Here is a 25027-nt window from a genome sequence, read left to right as displayed (position 1 = left end):
CATCACGTCTCGTGGCTTTGTGACACTTGAGTCTTTCAGTGGCTGGCCATGGTGTTGCGCTGGCCGCTGGCACAGCAGTTTCAGAGCAGTGAGGTCAGGATTGTGTTTTCACAGCAGACTAGAGCTGGAACCGAGTGAAAGGGCCTTCACCTACCTTCCCTTTCATCGTATTTCATGAGGTGGAGATTTCCTTCATCCAGACCACACCTTAGCAGTCTGTGTGAGTCTGAGTTTGTTTAAATGGGACTGTGTGCATGCACATGTCCTTGGCCATGAGAAACTGCTAATTTGTGATATTTTAGATGTTCTATTTCAGTTGATGACAGCTAGCTGTGTGGTCACTTTCAGTTGCCCAATTGAAATACAGTCTGAACGTGATTCTTTAGTTGGGTCTGGATTAGGGCCTATGTATTTCAGTCTTTTTTGATTGCTCAGCATTCTTTTCTCTCCATGTCTTTAGAGCATCTTGGAAAATTTTCCCTTCCTCATTCTTATTTCAGAAAACTTTCCTGCACAATAGCACATTACCGAAATCTCTGGTTATCAGCATTTCTAGGCCTTTTTTTCTATGTTGGCTAATGGCAATGATATCTGGTCTTTGTCAGTCTGAATAGAAGAGTGTGGCATTCTGTGTTAGACTCTCACACCGTTTAAGGGCAAAACAAACTTTAGTTGGTTGCTTTACATGTCGATCAGAATCAGGAGGTCTCCTCCTCCCATCTGAAGAATGGCCAGTTCTTGACAAGAATAATCTTTAAAGAGGAACATACTGATAAACATTTGGCTATGCAAGACTATTTGACACCTGAGTAGGACATGGTGTCAGCAATATAACTGTGCAGCAATGCGGTTTATGTTTATTTATTATATCTGGGGTGTCTTGTTCACAGTAGAATGCACAGACTTCCAAAAGGTCAGTGTTTCCTGTTTGGGTTTCTGTGCGTTCATCAGACTTCCTGTGGTCACTGACTCTCAGATAAGGGCATGGGGCATGTTCAGCTCTTTAATGCCAAGTCTTTCTAGGTCCTTTAGGCTATGTGAAATTTTCCAGGCAAGGTTTTTGGCTGCCTATTCTATGTTAGTGAAAGGTGTTAACTATTAAAACCTGTTTCATAGACTTGTTTCACACAGTATGTTTTACATAACTGCATTAGGCCTAGGCGCTATAATGTTCTTGCTCTGTAGAAACATAAAGTGATATCTTAATGACTTGAGCTTACTTTTACATAACTTAATCATGAAGCAGTTCTCCTTTTTTTGCAGAGAGGATAATTAAATGTCATTATCACTAAACTTCTGTTTAGATCAATGAAACTAAAATTAGAGTGTTAGTCTAGAATAGATATTTCTTTCCTCTGATATAGGTACTTCATGTAGATCATAGTATAGTAATGTCTGTTTCTGTAACTATACCAGGAAGCTTCCTTCCATATCTCTTCTGCCCTACAAAGGCATAAGACCTTAAGTTGCTAGAGTGTGGAACTGAGAAAAATGACTTTAAAGATTTTTAGTTGTCCCGCCAAATTAATTATAGGTAGGACACTGGAAATCTGGCAAATAGATGTTTTAGTAATGAAAATTATATACATAAAAAAATCTTGAGCTCAAACTTGACTTTTGACCACTATTTTAAAGTTACTGTACTCTGCCTTTGTATTGTCAGCAAAAAGTGAGAAGTCATGCCAAGGCAAAAGGCAGTAACTTCCACATTATCAATATTTGGTTGCTGATCACCATTAACAAAATCATTATAGTAACACCTGTATAAAATCTAGTGATCACGGCATTTATTTTGTATGATTTACAATTATTTATAGCCATCTACTTATTGCTATCCTGTGCTTTGGTTGCATTCTGATGGCATTATTAATACATTTGACGACAAAATACTTTAATAGATATATTAGTCCAGCGTTGGCTTGACCGCGTTTAGGGCGGGGCTGAAGGCACCGGCGAAGTTTTGGCACTCCGCCAGCTAGATGCATGAGTGTTTCAACCAGGTCCAGTACCCAAACTGAGTGAGGCGGGGCTTTAATTCTTGGTTGTAGTCATCTGATACGGCAATGTGTAACGTTTTTCTGTCAACTCTGCATAATCCTTCGCGTTCGATATTGCACGTTTGTTGATGGAGCGGGTTCAGACCATACTAAATGTTCTGACCGCAATTGTGCAGGACAAAGCTCTGAGGACATCAGAAGTTAGAGGGACTGATGGCAGCTGTACAAAGTACACAGGCTACACCGTAATTTTAATTTTAATGGACATTAAAACAAAGGCAGATAACCGTACAATCTGGTAGGTAGCATTATTTGATAGAACACCGGCACAGTAACTTCATATTGACGCGCGGCTAAACAAAGGCAGAGTACCGTAACTCAATTTGAGCGTTCCAAAACAAAGCCAAAGAGCGGTAACTGATGTTATGGTGTTCTGCCTTTGTTTCTCATGGGCTTTTGGAAGTTACTGTTAAGACAACTAATTATTTTCTCGAAAAAACAACAGAATTGATTCAAGATACTTATCCACATGATAAAGGAGGTCTTGAATGTGCCAAAAATATAAATAACTCATTTTCGACCAAAAACGAAGTTACGGTCTTTTGCCTTTGACAGTCTTCCTTTCTGTTAAATCCATGCTGTGTTGTCTTGCAAGGTTATGCTAGGTTGAAAATTTCAAAATATAGTTGTAGTAATTAGTAGAGGACTGTCTTGTATTTATCATTGACATAACCATCTAATAAGGAGGCCTAGATGCAATGTGGTCTAATTTTTAGGAAAAGTTTTCTGAAATTGTTTTAAAATGGTAAGCTGTTAAACAAAGTGATTCACTCTTATCACAATCAAAATGATCCAAAATATTGACATTGAAAAAGATTTTTACTTCTGCAAAGTTCTGTGCGTTTCCATGTGTGCCATAGCAGTCTCAAATATTTGACAAATCTTTTCTTCTTTCTTCATTCAGGGTGAAAATGGCCTATGGCGGAAGTTGAATCGAAAACAGACAGACTCTGAGTGAGCTGGACGGGGCTCGTCCCATAATCCCTGCTTATCGGGTCAAGAGACCATGGGAGATGGAGGCGTCAATGCGGTGGGAGAAGGGGTGAATCAGTCCCATGTGCTCTTTGACCGCTTCGTCCAGGCCACCACCTTCAAAGGCACTCTCAAGGCTTTTCAAGAGCTTTGTGACTTCCTGGAACTCAAGCCCAATGAATACCGTGTGTTCTACCACAAACTCAAGTCCAAGCTCAACTACTGGAAAGCCAAAGCCCTCTGGGCCAAATTAGACAAGCGCGCCAGCCACAAAGAATACAAAAAAGGAAGGGCCTGTGCCAACGCCAAGGTATGAAAGTTTCCCTGGGGCATAGGAGAGTGTTTTGGTTACTAGTTCTCAAACTTTCAATGTTCTAATTTTGTTCAAAATAGATTGAGTTTTTATGTGGCTTGATGATTTGGTTTTTATTCTTTGTGGATTGGGTTTCTCAGTGTCTGATCATTGGAGCTGGACCATGTGGTTTACGTACAGCCATAGAGCTGGGCTTCCTTGGAGCCAAGGTGGTTTTGTTGGAGAAGAGGGATGCATTCTCCAGAAACAATGTGCTCCATCTTTGGCCTTACACCATTCAGGATCTGAGGGGTCTTGGAGCCAAGAAGTTCTACGGCAAGTTTTGTGCTGGAGCCATCGACCATATCAGTGAGTAGTATATAAAACAATTTTTCTTTTAGAGAAAAAATTAACCTTTACAGTACAGACATCCATTACAGATGATCCCATTACAGCACTAAATGTAGATGTAAATGTGTTACGATGCGCCTTGGAGACTCAAACCACCTTCGTAGGTGTTCAGGGACTCCTATCAAGTGTGTAGTAAATGCTAATATGTGCTGATGCATCCCAGACATTCAGTAGCCGCCTACTCATGTAATCATTGTGGGATGTGTTGGGTAAAACCTGCCAAAACAAAGGCTTTAAAGTTTGCCAGCAAGGTATAACAGTTTTTCCCAAGAAGAAAAATAACTTGGATGTGTGTGTTGTTGGATTGACCGTCTTGCGGAAGTGATGCATCTAATTAGAGAAACTCCTCTAGAATGTCTGGTCCACTTGTTGAGTTGGATGAAAAACGGGGTCTATGTTTTTGAATTATCTTACTCCAGGTATTCGCCAATTGCAGCTGATGCTCTTGAAGGTAGCTCTTCTTCTTGGCATCGAGATCCACGTCAACGTGGAGTTCAAAGGCCTCATTGAGCCACCAGAAGACCAAGAGAATGAGAGTAAGATCACTTTCTTGTGTCCTTTCCATGCTGAAATTTAGCTGTTCCATTAATTTGTTTCCTTTTCCACATAAATACCGGTCGTTCTAAAGAGCCTAGGCATATCCTGAACGGACACTAAATCTTGTCGAGAAAGGACTTGTATGTCATCGCTGAACATGCTGTTGGTTTTTCAGGAATTGGGTGGAGAGCCGAGGTCCACCCCAGAACACATCCAGTCAATGAGCTAGAGTTTGATGTCATAATTGGGGCTGATGGGAGGAGAAACACACTGTCAGGTAAGAATAGCACTTCATATAATATGAAAATTGAGAATGTTCTCTCTAAATCTTTGGTTCTTGTCTTGACATGAAAAAAATAATAAGTGGTGTGTGCTAAGGGACTTGAACAAACCTTGGCGTGTAATTTGCTCCACTCGGTTTATCCTGCAGGCATGAATGATACATTTAAATCTTTCTGCTTATTTAGGAGAAATTATCTTTAAAAGTGAATTCTTATAAATGTTTATCCTGTCTCTCCAGGGTTCAGGAGGAAGGAGTTCAGGGGCAAACTGGCTATCGCTATTACAGCAAACTTCATTAACCGCAACACGACTGCAGAGGCAAAGGTGGAAGAGATCAGTGGAGTTGCCTTCATCTTCAACCAGAAGTTCTTTCAGGACCTTAGAGAAGCCACAGGTAAAACAAGCACTCTTATTGAGGATATATCAGGGTCGTTTCCTCCAAGGAGGCAAGGGCCAACAAATTTGATGAGAAAATAATCCATATTACAAAAATAAACCGACACAAATTTTACAAAATGTGACATTAAGAAGTGTATCACTCGTTTTTCTAAAGTAGCACTGTCCAACAGCGACACACGCAGGTAAAGTTACAGCAGGAGTCCACATCTTTTATGCTTCCCCTGAGCCCATTGAGTTTTAACAGACCCCCTAAAGTATGTGGTGGGTTTGATGGGGTGTAATTGAGAATTAATGGGGGAAAGTCATGTGAGAGGAGGCAATGCCTCCATCGTGCTGTGATTGGATTTGATTGGTTATGATTGGATACAATTGGTTTGTGTGATGATTCCCACCTCTTTTTTTGTGCGCGTTCAAGAATCAGTCTGAATGAACAAAATGATGCCACTAATGGGAAGACTAATTAAAAAGTAAACAACTCAGTCACTTTGATTTTACCACTTTGTCACGTCAAAATCAAACTTGAGATGGCCTGAAAACATGATGACTTTTTTATTTATTTATTTTTTTTATGCAGTCAGCTTGGTGAAATTAAAGGTACATCTTCATGTCTTTGACCTGTTTTTACAGAGCTTGATGACTGATGATGATCTGAGAATAAGTTGACTATTAAAAAGAATAGCTAAACATCAGTTAATGTTACATGGACATCAAATAAAATATATTGTTTAAATTGGTATTAAATTAAATTGGAGATTTATACTTGGTTTTAATAAATAGAAAATAAATTACATTGTTAGGATGTAATTTAAAAATACAAAATATAATTTTTCTTTGTAATGTAAAGTAATGTTTATTTAACCAGGAAAAGGTGACAACCTTAAGTACAACACGTAACACACAACTGAGGACTTTGCTTCCTCATTTCAGAACACTGCATGAATCTCTTTTGTGGTACTTCTTGAAGTTCCAGCCGTGTAGGAAATAAATACATGGAAAATATTTTATTGATGATCTGTCCCTGTGCTTTTTTGTTGAGGGCAGTTTTTGTTGCTGTTTTCTGAGTTGTATAATCAATGTCATCCCTCTCTCTCTTTCTCCTGTTGATTGTGGGAGTGGGCGCATTATCTGCTGCACAGATGGAACATAATTACATCAGCGAACGGATGCAAACAACTTCCTCTTTCTCTGTCCCCTTTTCCCCCGTTGACATGCTGTCTGTCACATCTCCGCTTTAATCTCTCCCTCCCTCTTGCTCCCTCTCACTCATTTTGTCCTTTTCTCTGTTGGTTTGCCTCCACAGGAATTGACCTGGAAAACATTGTCTACTATAAGGATGACACACACTACTTTGTAATGACTGCCAAAAAGCAGAGTCTGCTGGAGAAGGGCGTTATTCTACATGTGAGTGATCAAAGAGTTTGACTTTTGCCAGTTTTTATACTAATCTCCACTCTTTTATTCTCACTTTTCCCTCACTCTTTATCTCAGTCTCTTCCTGTTTGCCTTTCTATGTCCCTTAGAAAAGTACTAGCACACCTCTACTCAAGGCACACGATTTGATTTATGTAGCACAAACATACAATATGACCCTATTGGAAAAAACAAACTTGAACGGCTTAAGCTGATTTTAGTTGGTCTGGTGTGGCAGGTAAACCAGCTGACTGACCAGCTAAACCAGACACACATTAGCTTGGTGAGGCTTAAACCATCTAAGACCAGCAAAAAACATATGGTTTAAGATGTTTTTTTGGGGCGTTGAATGCCAAAGTACTGCCTTAACTGGAATCATTAATGAATATACACTACTGTTCAAAAGTTTAGGGAGAGTAAGATTTTTTTCTTTTCTTTTTTTTTTACCCAATTACGTTTTATTAAGCAAGTACACATTCAATTTATCGAAAGTGACAGTAAAGTCATTTATGTTACATAAGATTTCTGTTACAAATAAATGCTGTTCTTTTGAACTTTCGGTTACACTTTATTTTAAAGTGTTACTGTAATTATACATTTAAGTACTGAGTAATATTAAGTAATGCACTTACTATATAGGGTTAGGGTTTGGTTTAGGGTTAGTTGCATGTAATTATGCATAATATATAGTTATTACTATAGTAACTACATGTAACATATTATGTAACAATGACACTGTAAAATAAAGTGTTACTGAACTTTCTATTCATCAAAGAATCTGAACAAAATGTATCACATTTTCCACACAAAAGCAGCACAACTGTTTTCAACATTGGTAATAATAAGAAATGTTTCCTGAGCACCATATCAGCATATTAGAATGATTTCTGAAGGATCATGAGACCATGAGAAAATTCCGCATTTCATCACAGGAATAAATTCCATATTAAAATAAGACATATTAAAATAGAAAACAGTTATTTTAAATTGTAACATAAGAGACTTTTTAAATATGAAATATTAAAAAAAATCTCACAGACCCAAAAGTTTTGAATGTTAGTGTACTTACTACTAGTAGGATACGTTAGTGTACGTATCCTACTAAAGTTCTAGGTGTTTAATTATGTCTTTAGAAGGCTTTTTGGCCATAGGAGTGTAAATAATCATTACTTTGAGCTGACAGTCTGTTCCCATTTATTCACAATGAGCTCTTCTGCTCTGTTCCCAGTACTGCCAAGTTTGTTGAATCATTAACAAGGAACCTCAATCCCAGCCCTCTCTCTCACACTCATACATAAACTCTTGCACAATACGACTGATATAATGATGCACAGTAATGACACCAATTAATGTAGTTCGATAGGTTGCAAGAGAGTCATACTTGCTTTGCATTTTTCAGGATAAATGACAGAATCCCACTGGGGGAAAAAACACTTGTATTTAATGTGTCAGGATTATACTGTAATGGTGCTCAAAATAAAGCCATTTTAAATGAGTGTCAGCGCTGAGAGTCCTCATCCGTTTTAAAAAGCCTGGCTGTTAGCAGAAACAAACACTAGTCTCTCGTAGCAACATGAATCAGAGAGGAAAAGACCTCTCAAATATCCCATTACCACACCCACAGCCACTCATGACTGAATTATATGCCTTGCGGTGCTCTACAGTTGCAGACAACTGAGCGTAGTTTTGAAAAATCAAACCCACCTTATGACTATTTCGTGATTACATTGTTTTCAGTGCTGAAAATTGTTTGACTGTTGGGTTTTCATGTTTTATGGGAACTTTCCATAGACATAATGATTACTTTCAGCATTTTTACATGTTCAAAAAACATCACTTAGTATGGATTTCAGATATATTTCAATCTTTGTGAGGACAGTTTAGCCCCTTCATGTTGGGATTACTTGAACCACACACACAGAACACGAAACACCCTGGTCATAGTATTTTAAAGTAGTATTATATATTTTTTTTTTATTAAATAAAATATGTATATTTATTTTATTTATTTATTTCCCTCCACTCTTGTATAGGACTATGTCGACACAGAAATGCTGCTCTCCAGGGCCAATGTTGACCAGAAGGCTTTGCTCTCCTACGCTAGAGAGGCGGCAGATTTCTCTACCAATCAGCAGCTTCCTAAACTGGATTTTGCCATCAACCACTACGGCCAACCTGATGTCGCCATGTTTGACTTCACCTGTATGTATGCCTCCGAAAATGCAGCGCTCGTCCGCCAGCGCAACGGCCATAAGCTGCTAGTAGCCCTGGTGGGGGACAGCCTTCTAGAGGTGAGTGGAAAACCCATGTGAGGGAGAGAAATAAGGCTATCTTCTTGTAAGGTAGTTTGTTATTTGTTATAACCTACATTAATAGAACCAGATGGTGTTTTTCCATGAAGTACCACAAAATTGGCGTTTGCTCTTCTCCAATGGCTTCCTTTGACAAATTTCAACTTCTGAAAATACATTTTCGCACATAAATCTGAAGCCACCACTTTAGAATCTGTGGTAATGAAAGCATTACTTTAAAACATCACACACAGTTAAACTATCTAGACTGCGGCTGTGAGGGTAGTTTTTCCATTATATTCCAAACAGACGGTGACTGATTTCTAATATGAAGTTTACAGCCACTCATTTATCACTCTTAGTGTATGAGGAACAAGTTGACTGATGGAAATGTGGTGTTTTTTTGTGTCTAGCCATTTTGGCCAATGGGCACTGGAATAGCAAGAGGTTTCTTGGCAGGCATGGATGCAGCGTGGATGGTGCGTAGTTGGGCTAATGGAAGCTCCCCTCTGGAGGTCCTGGCTGAACGGTAAGACAGATTTTATGTTCAGAACAGAAAGCTAGTGAGCTGCTTACAGCATGCTGTGCAGTATATACTACCCCAACCATATACACCCCCCCCCTGTGGTGAAAATCAAGTTTTGAATGGTGTTGTTTGTCTATGTGGTGTATTATTATGCTTTAAGACAAACCATGTGCAAAGTCATCAGTCAAAAACACCATTACTGAGTATTTTCTCCTGAAAACTGCAGTCTACCAAAGACAGTCTCAAAAACGTGGTTTCAAGCCACCCCTGTTTTCTACATCACGAATATGTAACTAATCCTGTCAACGTGTGGGGCAGGGCTTTTCCACAGTGAGCACAAGGACACCTATAATCTTGTATGTAATGCAATATAGCTGGTTAATTATGTATATAATGTATATTACAATGTTATGATAAACTAAATGCCTTTCTCCACGGACTTTCTATGATGTTCAAAGCGTTTAAAAGGATTCTGATATCTGAAGGCAGTTGTCTGACTCTGAGATGACCAATGGGAACATGGTTTGTGTAACATTAGCAACACATTGTTAGCCGTTTGATAATATAGTCGAGCCAAAGGCTTAGCCTATCCTATCTATTACCGTTTTGTGTCCGATGTTGTAGAGAGCAAAACATAAAATGTATTACCATTCTGATACGTCGACTTGAATTGACCCTGTACAATTCACTCTTCGTCGTCTTCTTCTCAATCATTTTCTGATTCAAACATATATGGCTGGATTTAACCAATATTTCCACTTGGAATTGTGTAGGGTTTACTACAGTAAAGTTGACTGAGTGGATCAGGTAGTCTGAGCAGGTGTGATTGAGTGGAGGCGGGGACTAATTTGCATATTCATGAGTTCAAGTCCTTTGGTTGTCACATGACCTCACTGTGTTGCTTGTTTTATTTAGCGAATCGCATCAAGTTATAATAATGGGAATAATTATTATTTTATTTTTTTTGCATTTTAATTCAATTTGTGTCAGAAGTTTTTAACTTTTGACAGTCTGTGCAAATAATGAGAAGAAATAAAAAATTGCTCTTGATATAGCTACATTTTTCACTCTGGAAATGAAAGGTCTTTGTGAATTTATTGCATTGTGAGAAATCATGTATTGTAATCTCGTGCAGTGTGAAAAGTGGGGAACACAATTGCATGACACAAAATCACAAAAATGTAAATGCCAGCCCTATATAGGGAAAACATTGTGAATATGGTTTAAATGATGATTCATCTGAAAGAAAGTCACATTGTACACCATTTCAGAGTTCATACACAAATAGAGATGTTGAATATCAAAAAAGTCTTTACTGCACTATACAAATAATATGGTGTTATGCCATATCAAAAACATCCAGAGTGATATACTGCTGCTGCAGAGCACTTATGATGAGGTTGACAGTGATTGTGTCTTCAAACTGAGCAGTAAACAGCTCAAGCCCTCACAGGCTGTCATTTAGTGTTACTTTTCTCCCTGCACTGTTATTTTGCTGCATACGCCAGGGTAAGTCACAGTGGTAAAGCACTTTTCTACTTGTATGCAATAAGCAGCATGTTTGTGGGGAAGCAAAAGTGTTTTGCGAGCGAGTAGCCTGCATGATGTCCCTAGGGTCTCATCTTGAGACATCATCACTAATGGGACTAATGCCAAGATTAAGGGAATTTGGGTCTGATCTCATGGTGTGTAGTAATCATGACCACTGCTCCCTTGGGTTTCAGGGAAAGTGTCTATCGACTGCTGCCACAGACGACACCAGAGAATGTGAGTAAGAACTTTAGCCGCTACAGCGTTGACCCAGCTACACGGTACCCCAACATCAGCCTTCACCAAGTGAGGCCCAACCAGGTGGGTTTTTGCACAGTTGACCCATCAGCCTAGTTTTAAACCAACATACTGTACTAGTCGATATTTGGCCATTTTAAGATGGTCGCCATCATCCAAAGATCACATACATTCCCCTTTTGTCAGTTTCAAAAATTTGCTGACAGGCTTTGGCAATGGATGATTAATAGAGCTGTTTAATATATTGGCAGATTTGGCACCTTATTGGTTATTGTCCAGTATTAGATATTTTTTTATTTTTTTATTATTTGTGTCAGTTGTAATTGGATCAATATAATCGGTTTTGGATATTTAGGGTGTGTTCACACTTTGTAGTTCGGTCCGCTTGGTCTGAACCAAAAAAATAAGCATTTAGCCCTGGTCCGATTAGCATTCAGATTGGCATTTTTATCACAGAACATAAAGGCATAGAGATATGTTCACAACCTGATTGGTCGGCTTTTATTACATATAGCCTATTTTGAGACGGAACTTACCGAACATTCAAAACAATGCTGTGTGCTAGGATTAATGCGCTCGTTGCATTTATAAGTTGTACGTAGCCTGCATATGATGGTATTTTGACCAGCTGAGAACTCGTGAAGAGCTTATAAAATGTGTAAAGGAGTCAAAACACACACAAATGATCTGCTGCAAGGAGATGTGTTTCTGATGCCTGTACCGAACTGTGAAAGGCAAACTATGATGAGAAAAAAACGATATGCATGAGGATTCTTTACTTTTTAGGGTCTTGTCTTCCTGTTTTTGGTTCGTTTACATGTCTTTGGTCCGTGTTGCGTTCATATTTCCGTCGAACCACACCAGAGTTCGTTTGGAAGTGGACCGAGACCCATCTTTTCAGCAGTCTCGGTCCGCTTATTTGGTGCACACCAGGGTTCCGATGGCAGCATTCACACGTTCAAATGAACCGCACTGAGCAATCACACCAGGGTTCGTTTAATTTAACCAAACATGCCAAGTGTGAACACACCCTTAGTTGTGAATGATCATTTGTCCACTTATTTCACATTTGCCACTCTTTTAAAGTTAATATTTAAAACAATTTCAGATTTTATTTTAATTTATAATAATTTTTATTATAAATAATATTTTATATATTTTATATTTTATAAATAATTAATATTATAATAATTTATAATATTTATTTACGTTTATAATTTGTGTTAAATATTTATTTTAATAATTAACACTTAAATGTAATATTTAGAAAATCCCATAATATTGATTACATTATAAATTGTCCATTTTATCTGTTATTGGCTATAACATAAAAACAAATGAAGGCTTATTTGCAATGGCCAGAGGGAGTGCATCCCCAAAAATAACTTCTATTTTCAGATTATTTTACTGGCTTTTGAGTAGGGCTGCAACTAATGATTATTTTGATAATCGATTAATCTGTTGATAATTTTTTCGATGAAAAATCTAAAAATTATTATACATTAACAACCTTTTTAATTTTTAACAACCTAAATCAATTATTTTAAACAATGTTATTCCACATCCTACACAATGCTGTTCTCCAAACAATGTGTAATATAAAGCCTTTGAAAACAAATATTGTGAATGTATATATGTTTGCTATGCTGTGCATAAGCAAAAAAGGGTTAACATACAAACATTACATTCTAAACCAATATCAATTGATTGCTTACTATTTTAAAGCAGAACTTAAAATGACAATTAAAAATGAGCAAAAATAAAAGCAAAAACTGTTAACTTGTATGAGGAACACATTCACTCGTCTAAACATAGTAATTATATTACATTAATGGGCTATTCCAACAATAGTGCATTTACTGTTACTGCTCTCATAAATATGATTACTTATGTTAGATGTAGAATTTTAAACCTATAACTTAACTTAAAAATATTTTTTTTAGCAAAATGTGTATTTTAGTCAGAATTATTATCAGGGTTCGTACGGGTGCTTGAAAATAATAATTATGCTCCTATTCTACTTAGGGTTGCAAAGGGGCGGAAAATTTCCGGAAAGTTTCCGGTAAATTTCCATGGGAAGTTAAGCTGGGGAATTTTGGAAATTTTGAAAAAATTTACCCATTTAAACTTGTTTTTATTATTCAGTTTGGGTAAAAGTACTATTTGGTGTTTTATAAAAAAAAAAAAAAATGAGTAAACTAGTCAGAATATACAGTATAAGCTTTCTTTTAGTTTACTTTTAATTAACTTTTAATTTCCCACACCAGGAGTAATTTATATAGTTCCATTTTATAGCGATTATCTGTTCAAAAAATATCTCTATGTTCTATGCAAAATGTTCTATTAAAGACAAGATAGGAAATAAATATTTGTGGTGCTGTAAAGTGGTTAGAAAAAATGAAATCGGAATCGGTTAAAATCGGTATCGGCAGGTCAAACTCAATGAGAAATCGGAATCGGCCAAGAAAATTGTAATCGGTGCATCTCTAGTAGCTAGCATCTGCCTTATGTGGTAAATAAAGTTATGCTAGCTTATTTAGCATCTAACTTATCAGCTTGCTATCTACTAGATGAATACATTTGTATGTGATATTTGCAATTTAAACATTTAGTAAATATATTTCCCCATAATATCATCAAAACTTCACTTTATTTAGTCCACAGGCTCAAATGTGTGCCTTCAATAGTCTTGTGCTTTGGGCTTCTGTACATGTGATGGAGGCATGCACAGTGCCAGTAGGGGGTGTGGTCTCAATAGCCATGCAGTAAGCAGTGTGCTATGTGCATGTGATTAAGGAATGGCATGGATATTCAAGTGTATTTGAATGGCATCTGTTTGTTTTAGTCAAGATTATGCTAAAATATACTTTCCTCAACTATATTTAAGTTCCCTATGAAGAGCCAACCTTCAACTTTGAAAATTCCCAGTTTATTCCCGTTTATTCCCATAAATTCCTGTTAATTCCCTTAAATTCCCATTAATTCCCATGGAAAGTTTCCATCTTTGAAAATTCCCAAAATTTTGCGAACCTAATTCTACTGCACTCCGTGTGTTTGTGTATGCGCCCACCAGCTCTCATTCATTGAACACTGAAGTTTAACAAGACACTTGTTGTCAGAATATGCAAAATGGAAATGCTTATGGGACTTTCTGACATATACAGATAAGGATATATCCATAAAATGTAAGTTATGCGGTGAAGAAAACACATGTCAGATGCTTTAAACAGCACACCAGCAAAGACCAGCAGTGCAAGACGTGGTTAATGTGTTTGAACGTGTTTGAACGCTTATAAATATAAATATATTCTCATCTTTTGGACAGCTTGGATCATGTACTTAAACTGCAGCTGTGTCCTCTGCTGTTTTCCATATGCGTTTTGTTCAAAGAAATGTGTTATTCACAACTGCGACTAATCAATAATCAAATTCGTTGTTGATTATTTTCATTATCGCTAATAATCTATTTTATCATTAGTTGTTACAGCCCTACTTTTGAGTAAATATTGTGGGTTTTTTTTATGTATATATTGGCATTAAATCGGCCATCTGCCACCCTGCTCTCTAGGTAATGGCATCAGCCATTGCAACAAAAAAATAAAGGATGACCATTATTTATTATTATTAAATATGATATTGGATCGCTTGGATAATGGTGGCCCTCGTAAGAAATAAACATGAGCACTAATACTATAATTGTCCGCAGGTACGGCATCTGTTGGACACTGGAGAAACCAGGGATTTGCGCGTTGACATTGAGAATGTGGTCAACTCTTCAACTCCTAAGCTCACAAGAAATGGTGGGTAGATTTAGTGTCACATTAGTATTGCACATCAGCTGTGGTTAAATTGTTTTTCCATACATTTATTTAGCCTTTTCACCCTTCATGTTGGATGGTGTCAAAAGTAAATGTGTATAACTTGATTTATTCTCCTCCTAGAAATTCTGCTTGAGAAGCAATTGCAAGGTAAATTTGCGGGCGACTGATCTGAATGCATGACATTCTACAGGCTTTTCAAAAAGCTTTGTGCAGTTTATTGTATGAAAAGAGTAACTCTGACATGGAATGGAAAAGTGTCTTTCGAGCGCTATAGAATTAAACTATGCACTAACATATTTGTGGATTTTCACAAACTTAGAACTACTGCTAGTGTCGTCGATGTCTTGAATGTTTCATAACCACTCAAAAGGGAATGAAATGCACCATGAAAGTTCTTCAGGCCCTGCTCTGGTTATGTGACTAACTCCGATCCGATTGGATGTCGGCGCATACCATTATTGAATATGCATATTCTTGCTTCAGAGGCGCCTGCTGACTTTGCTTACTTCCCATCAGAGTCCATCGTGCGCTCCAGTAAGCTGCTGAACTGGTGTCAGAGGCAGACGGAGGGATACCGAGGTGTCAGTGTGTCTGATCTCACCACGTCCTGGAAGAGTGGCTTGGCGTTGTGTGCGCTCATCCACCGATACAGACCAGACCTCATGTAAGTGCAGTATGCCACATGCTGATCCCAAAAAATGCCCTGTGTTATTATGGTTCTATATTTAGAGATGCAGGACTGGAGGACAAACACTGCAGCAGAGAATCAGTGATCCAGTTCATACGAGGGAAGGCACGTGACCTGTGAGCATGATGGCAGCATAGTGTTCTGACTCCGCCGACCCTACTCATTTTCATTTATATATCCACGTTTTTTCGCTAATTGCTCGACACTTTGCTTTATTTTTTGACTTTGGGCATCGACAGGATGTCTTCTCGTCAAGGAAAATCGGCCAGCAAAGCGCAGCGTGAACAAGCGCACGAGGCAGAAAAGATGGAGGATTCGCTCGCTGCCATGATTGCCTCGGCTATGGATAAACAGCAGCAGTTTATTGAAGCGCAGTTTAAAACGTTGCAAGACAGGCTAGATAATATTCAGTCGGAGCTTTCCAACTGCTCTAAGGGGGTTAGAGAACTGCGCGATCGTTATTCCAGTCTGAACAGCCGGGTCGGCAAAGTGGAGAAAAATTACGACAAATCTGCCGCCAGATTGACGACCTTGGAGGAAAAGATGGCTGATTTGGAAGACCGGAGCCGCAGGGATAATGTTCGTATTATGAATCTCCCGGAAGGCGTGGAAACCACAAATCTCACGACATACATCTCGGGATCTCTACCTGTATGGTTCCCTTCGTTGACCGAGGCTAAACCGGAGATCATGAGAGTTCATCGCATCGGCCCACCCAACAACTCTGGCAGGCCTCGCACGGTCATTATGAAGATGCTACGTTATACCGATCGTGATTCAATTCTACGAGCATCTAGGAAATCTCCAATCAAGGTGGATGGGAAAGACGTCAGATTTGCCGCAGACTATAGTGCGTTCACTATGACCCGACGCCGTTCCTTCATGGAGGTAACCAACAAGTCTCAGAAAATGGGCTTTCAGACCTTTTTGATGTACCCCGCACAGCTGAAGTTAACGCGAGGTTCGACTCAGCACATTTTTAAGTCCCCTTTGGAGGTTGAAGACTTTCTGAATGGTTTGGCCGCACAGGAGAATGAGGAAGGGTAAAATTACATTATACTACACTAATGGCTTTCCTCCCTCACCGCTGCATTTGTTTATTTCTTCAGATTGATTGTCTAGCGTTCTGAATGTCACAATCTGCCGTTTAGGATAAACGCATCTGTTAATAACACTTAATAATGAGTGGGGAGCGGGGACATTGTGTCTGCCGCCTTCCTCGGGGTCACGTTGTTCATAAGGTGGTTAATGTTTAACTCGATTTTTTTTTTCCTTCTTTTTCTATGTTTCTTTTCATTATTATTTTTCCTTTTTAGTGGATGCTCTGTTAGTAATAGAGGTTTATTTGTTTTGTTTGGGGAATTTGGGTGTTCTTATGGGTTGTGGCGACCAGGGTGGGTGGGAATTTCTCCCTTTAAAGAGTATATACGTCTGTGTTGCTTTCTCTTTACTGTTCTATGCCAAGTTAATTGTTTTCTTGGTCTCTTTATATTATTTTATAGCTAATTTATGGCTACAGAAACACTTCATATAGTAACCTGGAACGTAAATGGACTGAACGGTCCCATTAAACGTACTGCATGTCTGGATTACTTGCATAGGCAACAGGTTGATTTGGCATTTATCCAAGAATCACATTTAAGAAAGTCGGATGTTCAGAGGTTTTCTAACAAATTTTATTTTGTAGCTGCTTCGTCTTCACTGGATAGTAAATCGAGGGGTACTCTGGTTGTGTTAAAACAAAAGCTTTCTTTTAATATTCTAGAAAGATATAGCTGTGAAGAAGGCAGAGTATCATACATTAAAACAGTTATCGCGGGTAAAAATTTTGCATTTATTTCAATTTATGCTCCTCCTCATTTTGACCCAAATTTTTTTTCTGCCCTTACTACAACATTACTGCGCATTCAAGATTGTTTTCTTATCATCGGTGCAGATATGAACGCGGTAGTTGATGTCTCTCTTGATCGTTCTTGTGCGCAAAATTATTCAGCGTCATCTTTATCATCTATTGAATTATGTAAATTTATGTCTGATCTTAGTTTAATTGATGTATACCGCATTTTTTATCCTACAAAAAGACAGTACACCTTCTACTCAGCCAGGCATAAGAGTTATTCTAGATTGGATTATATTCTTATATCTCATGCTGCACACTCAGTAGTACACAGTGTCAATATAAAGTCATGCCCTTTATCTGATCATAATGTGGTCTCGGCTAGAGTTTCTCTTGTGTCTGGACCTACTAGAGCATCACGTTGGCGTTTTAATACCACATTACTACAAAATAAAGATTTCTGTGCAATGCTCAAGAGAGAGTTGAGATGGTTTATAGAGATAAATACTGGTTCGGTAGATGATCCCCGCTTTCTCTGGGATGCTATTAAGGGTTGCATACGGTCGTCTTCTATTTCTTTTGCATCCCAATTAAATAAATCAAGATTGAATGAAATAGCCACTCTTGAGACAAAACTAAATAGGCTGGAGAATTGTCAGCAATTTTGTCACACTGAGGATGTTCAGAAAGAAATAAAGGTGATGCGTACAGAACTTAACTCACGGTTACGGCATAGAGCGGAGTTTATTATGCACAAAGTTAGAAGAACTTATTATTTCAACGGCGCTAAGCCAAGTCACCTTTTAGCTCTTCGATTAAGGAATGGTGAAAAGTATTCAAATATTATGGCAATCCAATCTTCTAATGGCTTGATAAGTGAACCCAAAGGAATTAATCAAGAGTTTAAAGATTTCTATCAGAGTTTATATAGACCGGATTTGGTTTTCAGTCAGACTCTGTGTGATAACTTTTTTCAAGATTTGACTCTTACATGTCTCTCTGAAGCAGAGGCTGCATCTTTGGACTCTCTTATTTCATTGGATGAGTTAAAAGATGCTCTTGTACATATGAAGAGGGGTAAGTCTCCGGGATGGGATGGTATTCCACCTGAACTATACCTTTCTTTTTGGGATGAGCTGGGACAGCCTTTGTTGAATATGATTCTTTATTCTATTCAGGTGGGTTCATTTAATGATAGTGCAAATATGGCCATTATTACTCTGTTACCAAAGCCTAATAAAGATTTGACTCAGTGCGGAAATTATAGACCTTTGTCTCTTTTAAATTGTGATGTGAAACTGTTTGCCAAAGTTTTGGCTTCTCGTTTAGATTCGCTCATGACTAAATTGGTGCATAATGATCAGACTGGTTTCATTAAATCTCGCCTTGCGGCTGATAATGTTCGCCGGTTATTGCATATTATACACGTAACCAGTGGTATGGACATACCGTGCGCAACTTTGTCTTTGGATGCTGAGAAAGCCTTTGACCGGCTTGAATGGCTTTACCTTTGGTCAGTTTTGGAGCGCCTTGGTTTAGGCAGAAATTATATTAATATGATTAAAGTATTATATGCCAACCCTTCTGCGGTGGTTATGACAGGGGGCATCACCTCTCCAAAGTTTTCTATATTACGTGGGACTCGTCAGGGATGCCCTCTCTCACCACTCTTGTTTGCACTCTCTCTTGAGCCTCTTGCACAGAAAATTCGTCAGCATTCCTTGGTTAGCCCTATAATTTTTAGTAACACTTCACATAGAATTTCGTTATATGCAGACGACATTCTTTTATATGTTAGTGATACAGCTGAGTCTATTCATCATATTTTGTCAGTATTTAACAGTTTTAGCCAATTTTCTGGGTATAAGATTAATTGGAACAAATCTTCATTGATGCATTTAAATAATTCATCCTCTAATTCTGTTCTACCATCTTTTATACCGATAGTAACCAGCTTTAGATATTTGGGTGTTGACATATTTCCATCTCTGCACACAATAGCTCTGAAAAATTTCCAGGGTATATATAATCGTGTAGAGATGGACTTGACTCGTTGGTCATCACTTCCACTATCTTTACAAGCTCGAATTTCTATCATCAAAATGGATATTTTGCCTCGCATTAATTTTTTTTCTGCTATGATACCTCTGTCACCACCCTTAGATTTCTGGTCTAAATTGCAAAAATTAGTTTCTAAGTTCATATGGAACGGTAAGGCCCCCCGTATAAAGTATTTAACACTACAGCGTTGCAAGGATGCCGGCGGACTTGCATTACCTGACTTTAGGCTTTATCATTGGGCTTTCACATTACGTCCTCTTACAGTATGGTTGAATTCTGGCTCTGCTGTATCTTGGCAACCGATTGAATTTAATCTGGCTTTACCTTATAGACTACAGGATTTGATTTATTGCAACATTCCGTTAAAAAGCGCGAAACAGCATTTTGGCCCAATAATAGCTTACCTTCTTTCTACCTGGCGGGCGGCTTCAAAGTTCTCCCGCGATGACCATAAATGGCACTCTCATTCTCCTTTATTTCGTAATCATAATCTTCTATCGGGCAATAAACCTTTTGTTTTCCCAGACTGGAGTGATAGAGGGATTAATGTTTTGGCTGATATTTGGGGGGACAATAGCTTACGCATGTTTAATGATCTACGTGCAGAGTATAATTTACCAGGCACTTCATTTTTCTTTTATCTGCGCTTGAGATCTGCCATGCGTGCATATGGGGTTCCTTGGGGTTCTGATATTCGCTGTCTTACTTTGCATAAGTTGCTTACTTCATATGGAAACACAAGGGGGATGGTTTCGTCATTGTACCAATTATTTCTGGAGGCTTCTTATAAAAGGTTACCTGTGGTGGACATTTGGCACAGGGATATTTATGGGTCTGATTCAGAGGACAGTGTTGACATATGTTGGGACTCAATATGGGCTAACCTTAAACATGTTTCTAAAAATCCTAATCACCAATTGATCCATTTCAAGATGATTCATAGGATGTATCTCACTCCCAGGAAGCGTCACTTAATGAAACTTTCCACCTCTCCTAAATGTGACTTGTGCTCTACTGGATGCATAGGGACATACATGCACATGTTTTGGGATTGCCCTGAAGTCAATGAGTTTTGGAGACAGGTTACCATTACCCTGAAGGACATTTTGGAGTTGGAGATATCATGCTGTCCGAGACTCTTGCTTCTAAGTGATGATTCCTCTTATACTCTCTCTCTAACTCAGAAAAAGTTATTTTTTTGTGGTCTTACTGCTGCTAAGAAAATGCTTGCCTTGCGCTGGAAACCTCCACACTCTCTAGCGTGGACTCACTGGATGCATTCTTTTTTAGACATTGCGAACATGGAGCTCTCAGTGGCAAGATTACATGGAGCCTCTCTGAGGACTATTTCAGCATGGTTAGATGCCATTTCCAAAATTAAGGAGCGTCTGTAAGACCTTTATCTCATATTATAATCTTTATTTATTGGATTTGGATTTTGATTTGCACTGTTCTTAGACTATGTATACTCTGAATGTATCCTTGGGAGATGGGGGTGGGGGGATATGGTCGCCTTGGGAATGTGGGAGGGGAAAAAAGAAAAAGAGAAGTGTTCAGAATGATGCTCACTTTTACCTTTTGTTTCTGTACAATAATATTCTGTAACTCAATAAAAATTTGATCACAAAAAAGTGATCCAGTTCATACAAAGAATAGCATAACTTGTTTTTGAGAGGACGTTTAAGTCATATGCCCCCGCAGTGTGAGAAGACACGAGATCAAGGCAAAGTTAAAAAGAAAAATGTTTGCCGTTTTGAGAGAGTTATGAGGTTTTGTTGTATGAATGAGCTTTGGACTATCAGCATAAAAGATGCATTCTCTACTGTAGGTTTTACACAAACAACTGAATAACACCTGTGACAAATGTTTAAAATGATTGGTACTTTTATTCAGCAAGGGTGCATTAAATTGAACAGAAGTGACAGTAGTAGAGACATTTATAATGTTTTATACATTTTTCTATCGTTTGACAATGAAGACGGGAGTAATTTTGAGAATAAATCAAGTAATTCTACTGAAAATTCAGTTTTACCGTCATATAAATAAATGACATTTTAAGATGTATTAAAATCAAGTTTTGTTTTTTTTATTGTAATTATATTTCACAATATTACTGTTTTTACTGTAATTAAATTCAGTCTTGGTGAATGTAACTGAAAACATTATACATTATACATTACTATAAAGACTAATGTAGTCCAGTTTAATCGGATTCACAAATGAATTACTCTGAGTAGTTTTTTTTAATGAATAGTTTGTAAAGATAATTCACCGGTTTGAATCAGTCTGAAACCCTGTCCTATATTTTTTCTATATATAAGCAAAATGGACATTTACTACTGAGGTGTAGTCAAATTAATAAGAATCAAAATGGGAATTGAATCAAATCGAGAACTTGTTAATCAGAATCAAATCAGTCTAAAAAAAATCTGTATCAATACCCAGCCCTGTTTTATAATAGGAGACAGAGAAAAACATATTAGTAAAAAACTAGACACAAAACAAAAGATTCAATGAGCCAAAGATTCAACCACTTTGCTATTAAGCTGCAGAATATGAGTCAGCAGTGATACGGTCTTTGATAATAATAATAATACTCAAATGTTTCTTCACCTGTGGCAGTTCATTTGTCTTCACCTCGTTACTTTCAATGAGCTATATATAGCTTTGTTCACCATGTGGTATTTATTTACTTGGCATATTCATCTGTTGAGTACAGCACACTGTAATAAAAGTACATTTTGGTAAGTTGCTCTTTTGCAGAAGGGCAGAAACTGTAGTTATTCTTTCACTGGGGTCTGTTATGTAGAGCAGCTGAAAGCCTCATTAGCCTTTGAGACGTACATTAGCATTATCATAACTCTCTCCATTAGAGCAGATGCTGAATGACCTTTAAAAGCTTTTGCTCATGAGCTGTTTGTTATAGTCAGCTAAACTAGTCTGCATTTTTGTTTTTAGGCAGCATTAGTGGAATTCTCTGAGGAGTATACTGTGCTCCAACAATTGCCTTCCTTGCTAGCTCTCCAGACACTTATGCAGTGTATTAGTTCAGTTTTGTGAAATATTACAGTTTAAACTTTCTATTTTAATATATTTAAAGATTCCTGTGGTTTTGAAGCAAAGTTTTCAGCAGCCATTACTCTAGTCTTCAGTGTCACATGATCCTTCAGAAATCATTCTAATAAGAAATGTTTCCTGAGCACCAAATCAGCAATCTTGAAAACAGTTGTGCTGGTTAGTATTTTGTGAAAACCACTTTTTCTTTCAGTTTACAGTATATTCAACCACATTTATTTGAAATAGAAATCTTTTTTAACGTTATAAATGTCTTTTGTCACTTTTGTTTAATTTAATGTGTCCTTGCGGACAATAATTTCTTAAAGTTTGACTGACTCCAAACTTTGAATGGTATGTCAGTTTGATGGTTTGATGTGGATGTTTTCAAATTGATCACTTTTAAATCAAGTAGTAGTTCTTAGCTAAAAGCGGTTTCTGTTTCTGTTCTAAAAGCGTTCATTCTAACAGTTTCAATGACGTTTGCCATTTTGACGCAGTATGAGCAATACAGACTGTTGGGAATGCAGCAAATGCAGATTCATCTTCACAGTTTAACCAAAGTCCCTTTAAGGCAAGTCATTTCACCCGGTGGCCATCTTTGAAATGCCTCTCAGCTATTCCAGTCATGCAAGAACAGCTCCTATCTCTTTGAATGGGGAAACATCAAATATCTATAGCAACCAGAGCTTCAAAAGGCAGACGCAATGACTTTACCTATTGCCGATTGGCTCTTATATTTATTCCGCCATATAACGCGTTTTACTTTCTCCCATTCATAGTAATATGAATTCACCGTCTTTATATATCTAAAGTCTTTGATTTAACACAATGCTGTCGACAGAAGTTGGACTCCATACAGTAAAGCTCATGTGTTGGATGCCGTAACCAAGTAATATCGACTATACTAACTTTACAATCTCCTGCAACTGATTCACTGTCATTGTGAACAGCCCTTGAAAATAATATTTAGCAGATGTTCTTGTGACCTGTATGATAATTATTTTTTTTTGTAAATCTGCTTTCTGATTCTGCTCTTCTTTTTTTGTTATCTTGTTTCAGTGGTTTTAAATAACTTTTTAGCACTTGTCTGCAGTCGTACAACTTGCTTATGAACACGATTATGATATATGAAGATGTTTCTCAGTTGTGATGTTTTATAATTATAGTGACTTTGACTCGCTGGATGAGAAAGACGTGGAGAAGAACAACCAGAAGGCTTTTGACGTGGCAGAAAAGGAGTTTGGAATTTCTCCCATCATGACCGGGAAGGAGATGTCTAGTGTGGTGGAGCCTGACAAGCTCTCCATGGTGATGTACCTCAGCCAGTTCTATGAAATGTTCAAGGACACTGTGCCACCTGGTGGTGAGTTGTTGTTCTACAATATTGCATCCAGAGAAAATTGTAAAACCAAAAAGGAATGTTGCGACATTATGCTAAAAATTATGCTTCTTCCTAGCATGCAATTCCTTGATGTATGTAGTTTATTATTCATGTTTTTTTCTTTTTTTCTTTTTTCTTTCAGAAAACCACAATATGAGCCTTGAGGAGAAGGCTGCGTTGATTGCCAGCACTAAATCACCCATCTCATTCCTCAGTAAACTGGGTCAAAGCATCGCCATCTCCCGCAAACGAAACCCCAAGGTAGTCAATTTTCTTTTTGATACTGCAGAATTATTTGATTTTTGCATACCTGCAAACTAGTTACTTTTCGGCGAAATTTGAATCTGAAATTGCAAGCACAATAAACCTCCCAATAATCAATAAAAATGGGCTAATTTCCCATAGACTTGAGTGAGACCATAGATGTCTCGCCAGCTTTCGCAATCTTTTTTGGTGCTCTTTAATGTGGTTTGCCTCAGTTCAAGCAAGCAGTAGCGTGGAGCTTACGTGAACCAATCATCTCTTCGGCTTTACAGCACAAAATAAATATGAATACATCAGAAAGTATGTTGAAAGATATGGTACAGCTTACTGAAATCTGTATCATGTCACATGTAATCTCAGAGTTTCAACTGCAGAACGACGTCACTGCATGTAAACAATGTACGTCACATTTGCCTCAAAGTCATTCAATGTACAAAAAATTTGTTTGTCAGCTAGAAAAATTAACTTCGAGAGGAGCATTATGCTAAATATTTGCACTATATTGCATATTCATTGTATTTTTACTTAAACCGGTTCTTCAGTATTTAATGTTTGAATAAGTCCATTTAAATGTTTATGTAAAAAACAAGTAAAACATAATTGTCGTTAAAAATGTATTATGTTAATATGAAAAGTTCCTTCTGTGTAATTTAGGTAGCTTACAAATAAATTAATTTGAACCTTTAATATTATATTGATGACCAACTGAGGTTCTCTGTATAGTTTACAGCATTTGTTGAGAGATTTTTTATTTGAGGAAATTTGTACTGTTCATGATCGGCCCCAAATTAAACAATATCGAATCAAATTGAATTGAAATCGTGTCAATGCCCAACCCTAGTGTCAACTTTTTTTTTTTTTTTTTTTTTTTAATTTCTTTTCCCTTTATTTTCTTGTCAGAGTGCACCAGGATGCTTCATTTGCATGTTAAAATCACAAAAATGTTCTCTTAC

At 37.6% G+C, this 25027-nt stretch overlaps 1 protein-coding gene across 25 annotated transcripts in view; it reads left to right on the top strand.

Annotated features, from left to right (window-relative positions):
• mical3a (microtubule associated monooxygenase, calponin and LIM domain containing 3a) overlaps positions 1 to 25027 on the top strand; it is a 96119-nt gene that overhangs the window by 22845 nt on the left and 48247 nt on the right. For all 25 annotated transcript variants that reach the window (XM_081372641.1, XM_081372629.1, XM_081372635.1 and 22 more), the window contains exons 2-15: positions 2962 to 3339; positions 3483 to 3690; positions 4152 to 4268; positions 4445 to 4546; positions 4790 to 4945; positions 6251 to 6351; positions 8394 to 8651; positions 9065 to 9180; positions 10902 to 11028; positions 14672 to 14765; positions 14907 to 14933; positions 15303 to 15450; positions 23596 to 23792; positions 23953 to 24071. In XM_081372641.1, the coding sequence (XP_081228767.1) occupies positions 3064 to 3339; positions 3483 to 3690; positions 4152 to 4268; positions 4445 to 4546; positions 4790 to 4945; positions 6251 to 6351; positions 8394 to 8651; positions 9065 to 9180; positions 10902 to 11028; positions 14672 to 14765; positions 14907 to 14933; positions 15303 to 15450; positions 23596 to 23792; positions 23953 to 24071 (2046 nt within the window). In that variant the 5' untranslated portion in view covers positions 2962 to 3063. The remainder of the gene's footprint in view (positions 1 to 2961; positions 3340 to 3482; positions 3691 to 4151; positions 4269 to 4444; positions 4547 to 4789; positions 4946 to 6250; positions 6352 to 8393; positions 8652 to 9064; positions 9181 to 10901; positions 11029 to 14671; positions 14766 to 14906; positions 14934 to 15302; positions 15451 to 23595; positions 23793 to 23952; positions 24072 to 25027) is intronic.

This window comes from Scardinius erythrophthalmus, assembly GCF_964197995.2.
Source record: "Scardinius erythrophthalmus genome assembly, chromosome: 8".
NCBI lineage: Eukaryota > Metazoa > Chordata > Actinopteri > Cypriniformes > Leuciscidae > Scardinius > Scardinius erythrophthalmus.
Note: the sequence above shows the minus strand (reverse complement) of the source record. Positions and strands in the feature narration are given on the sequence as shown.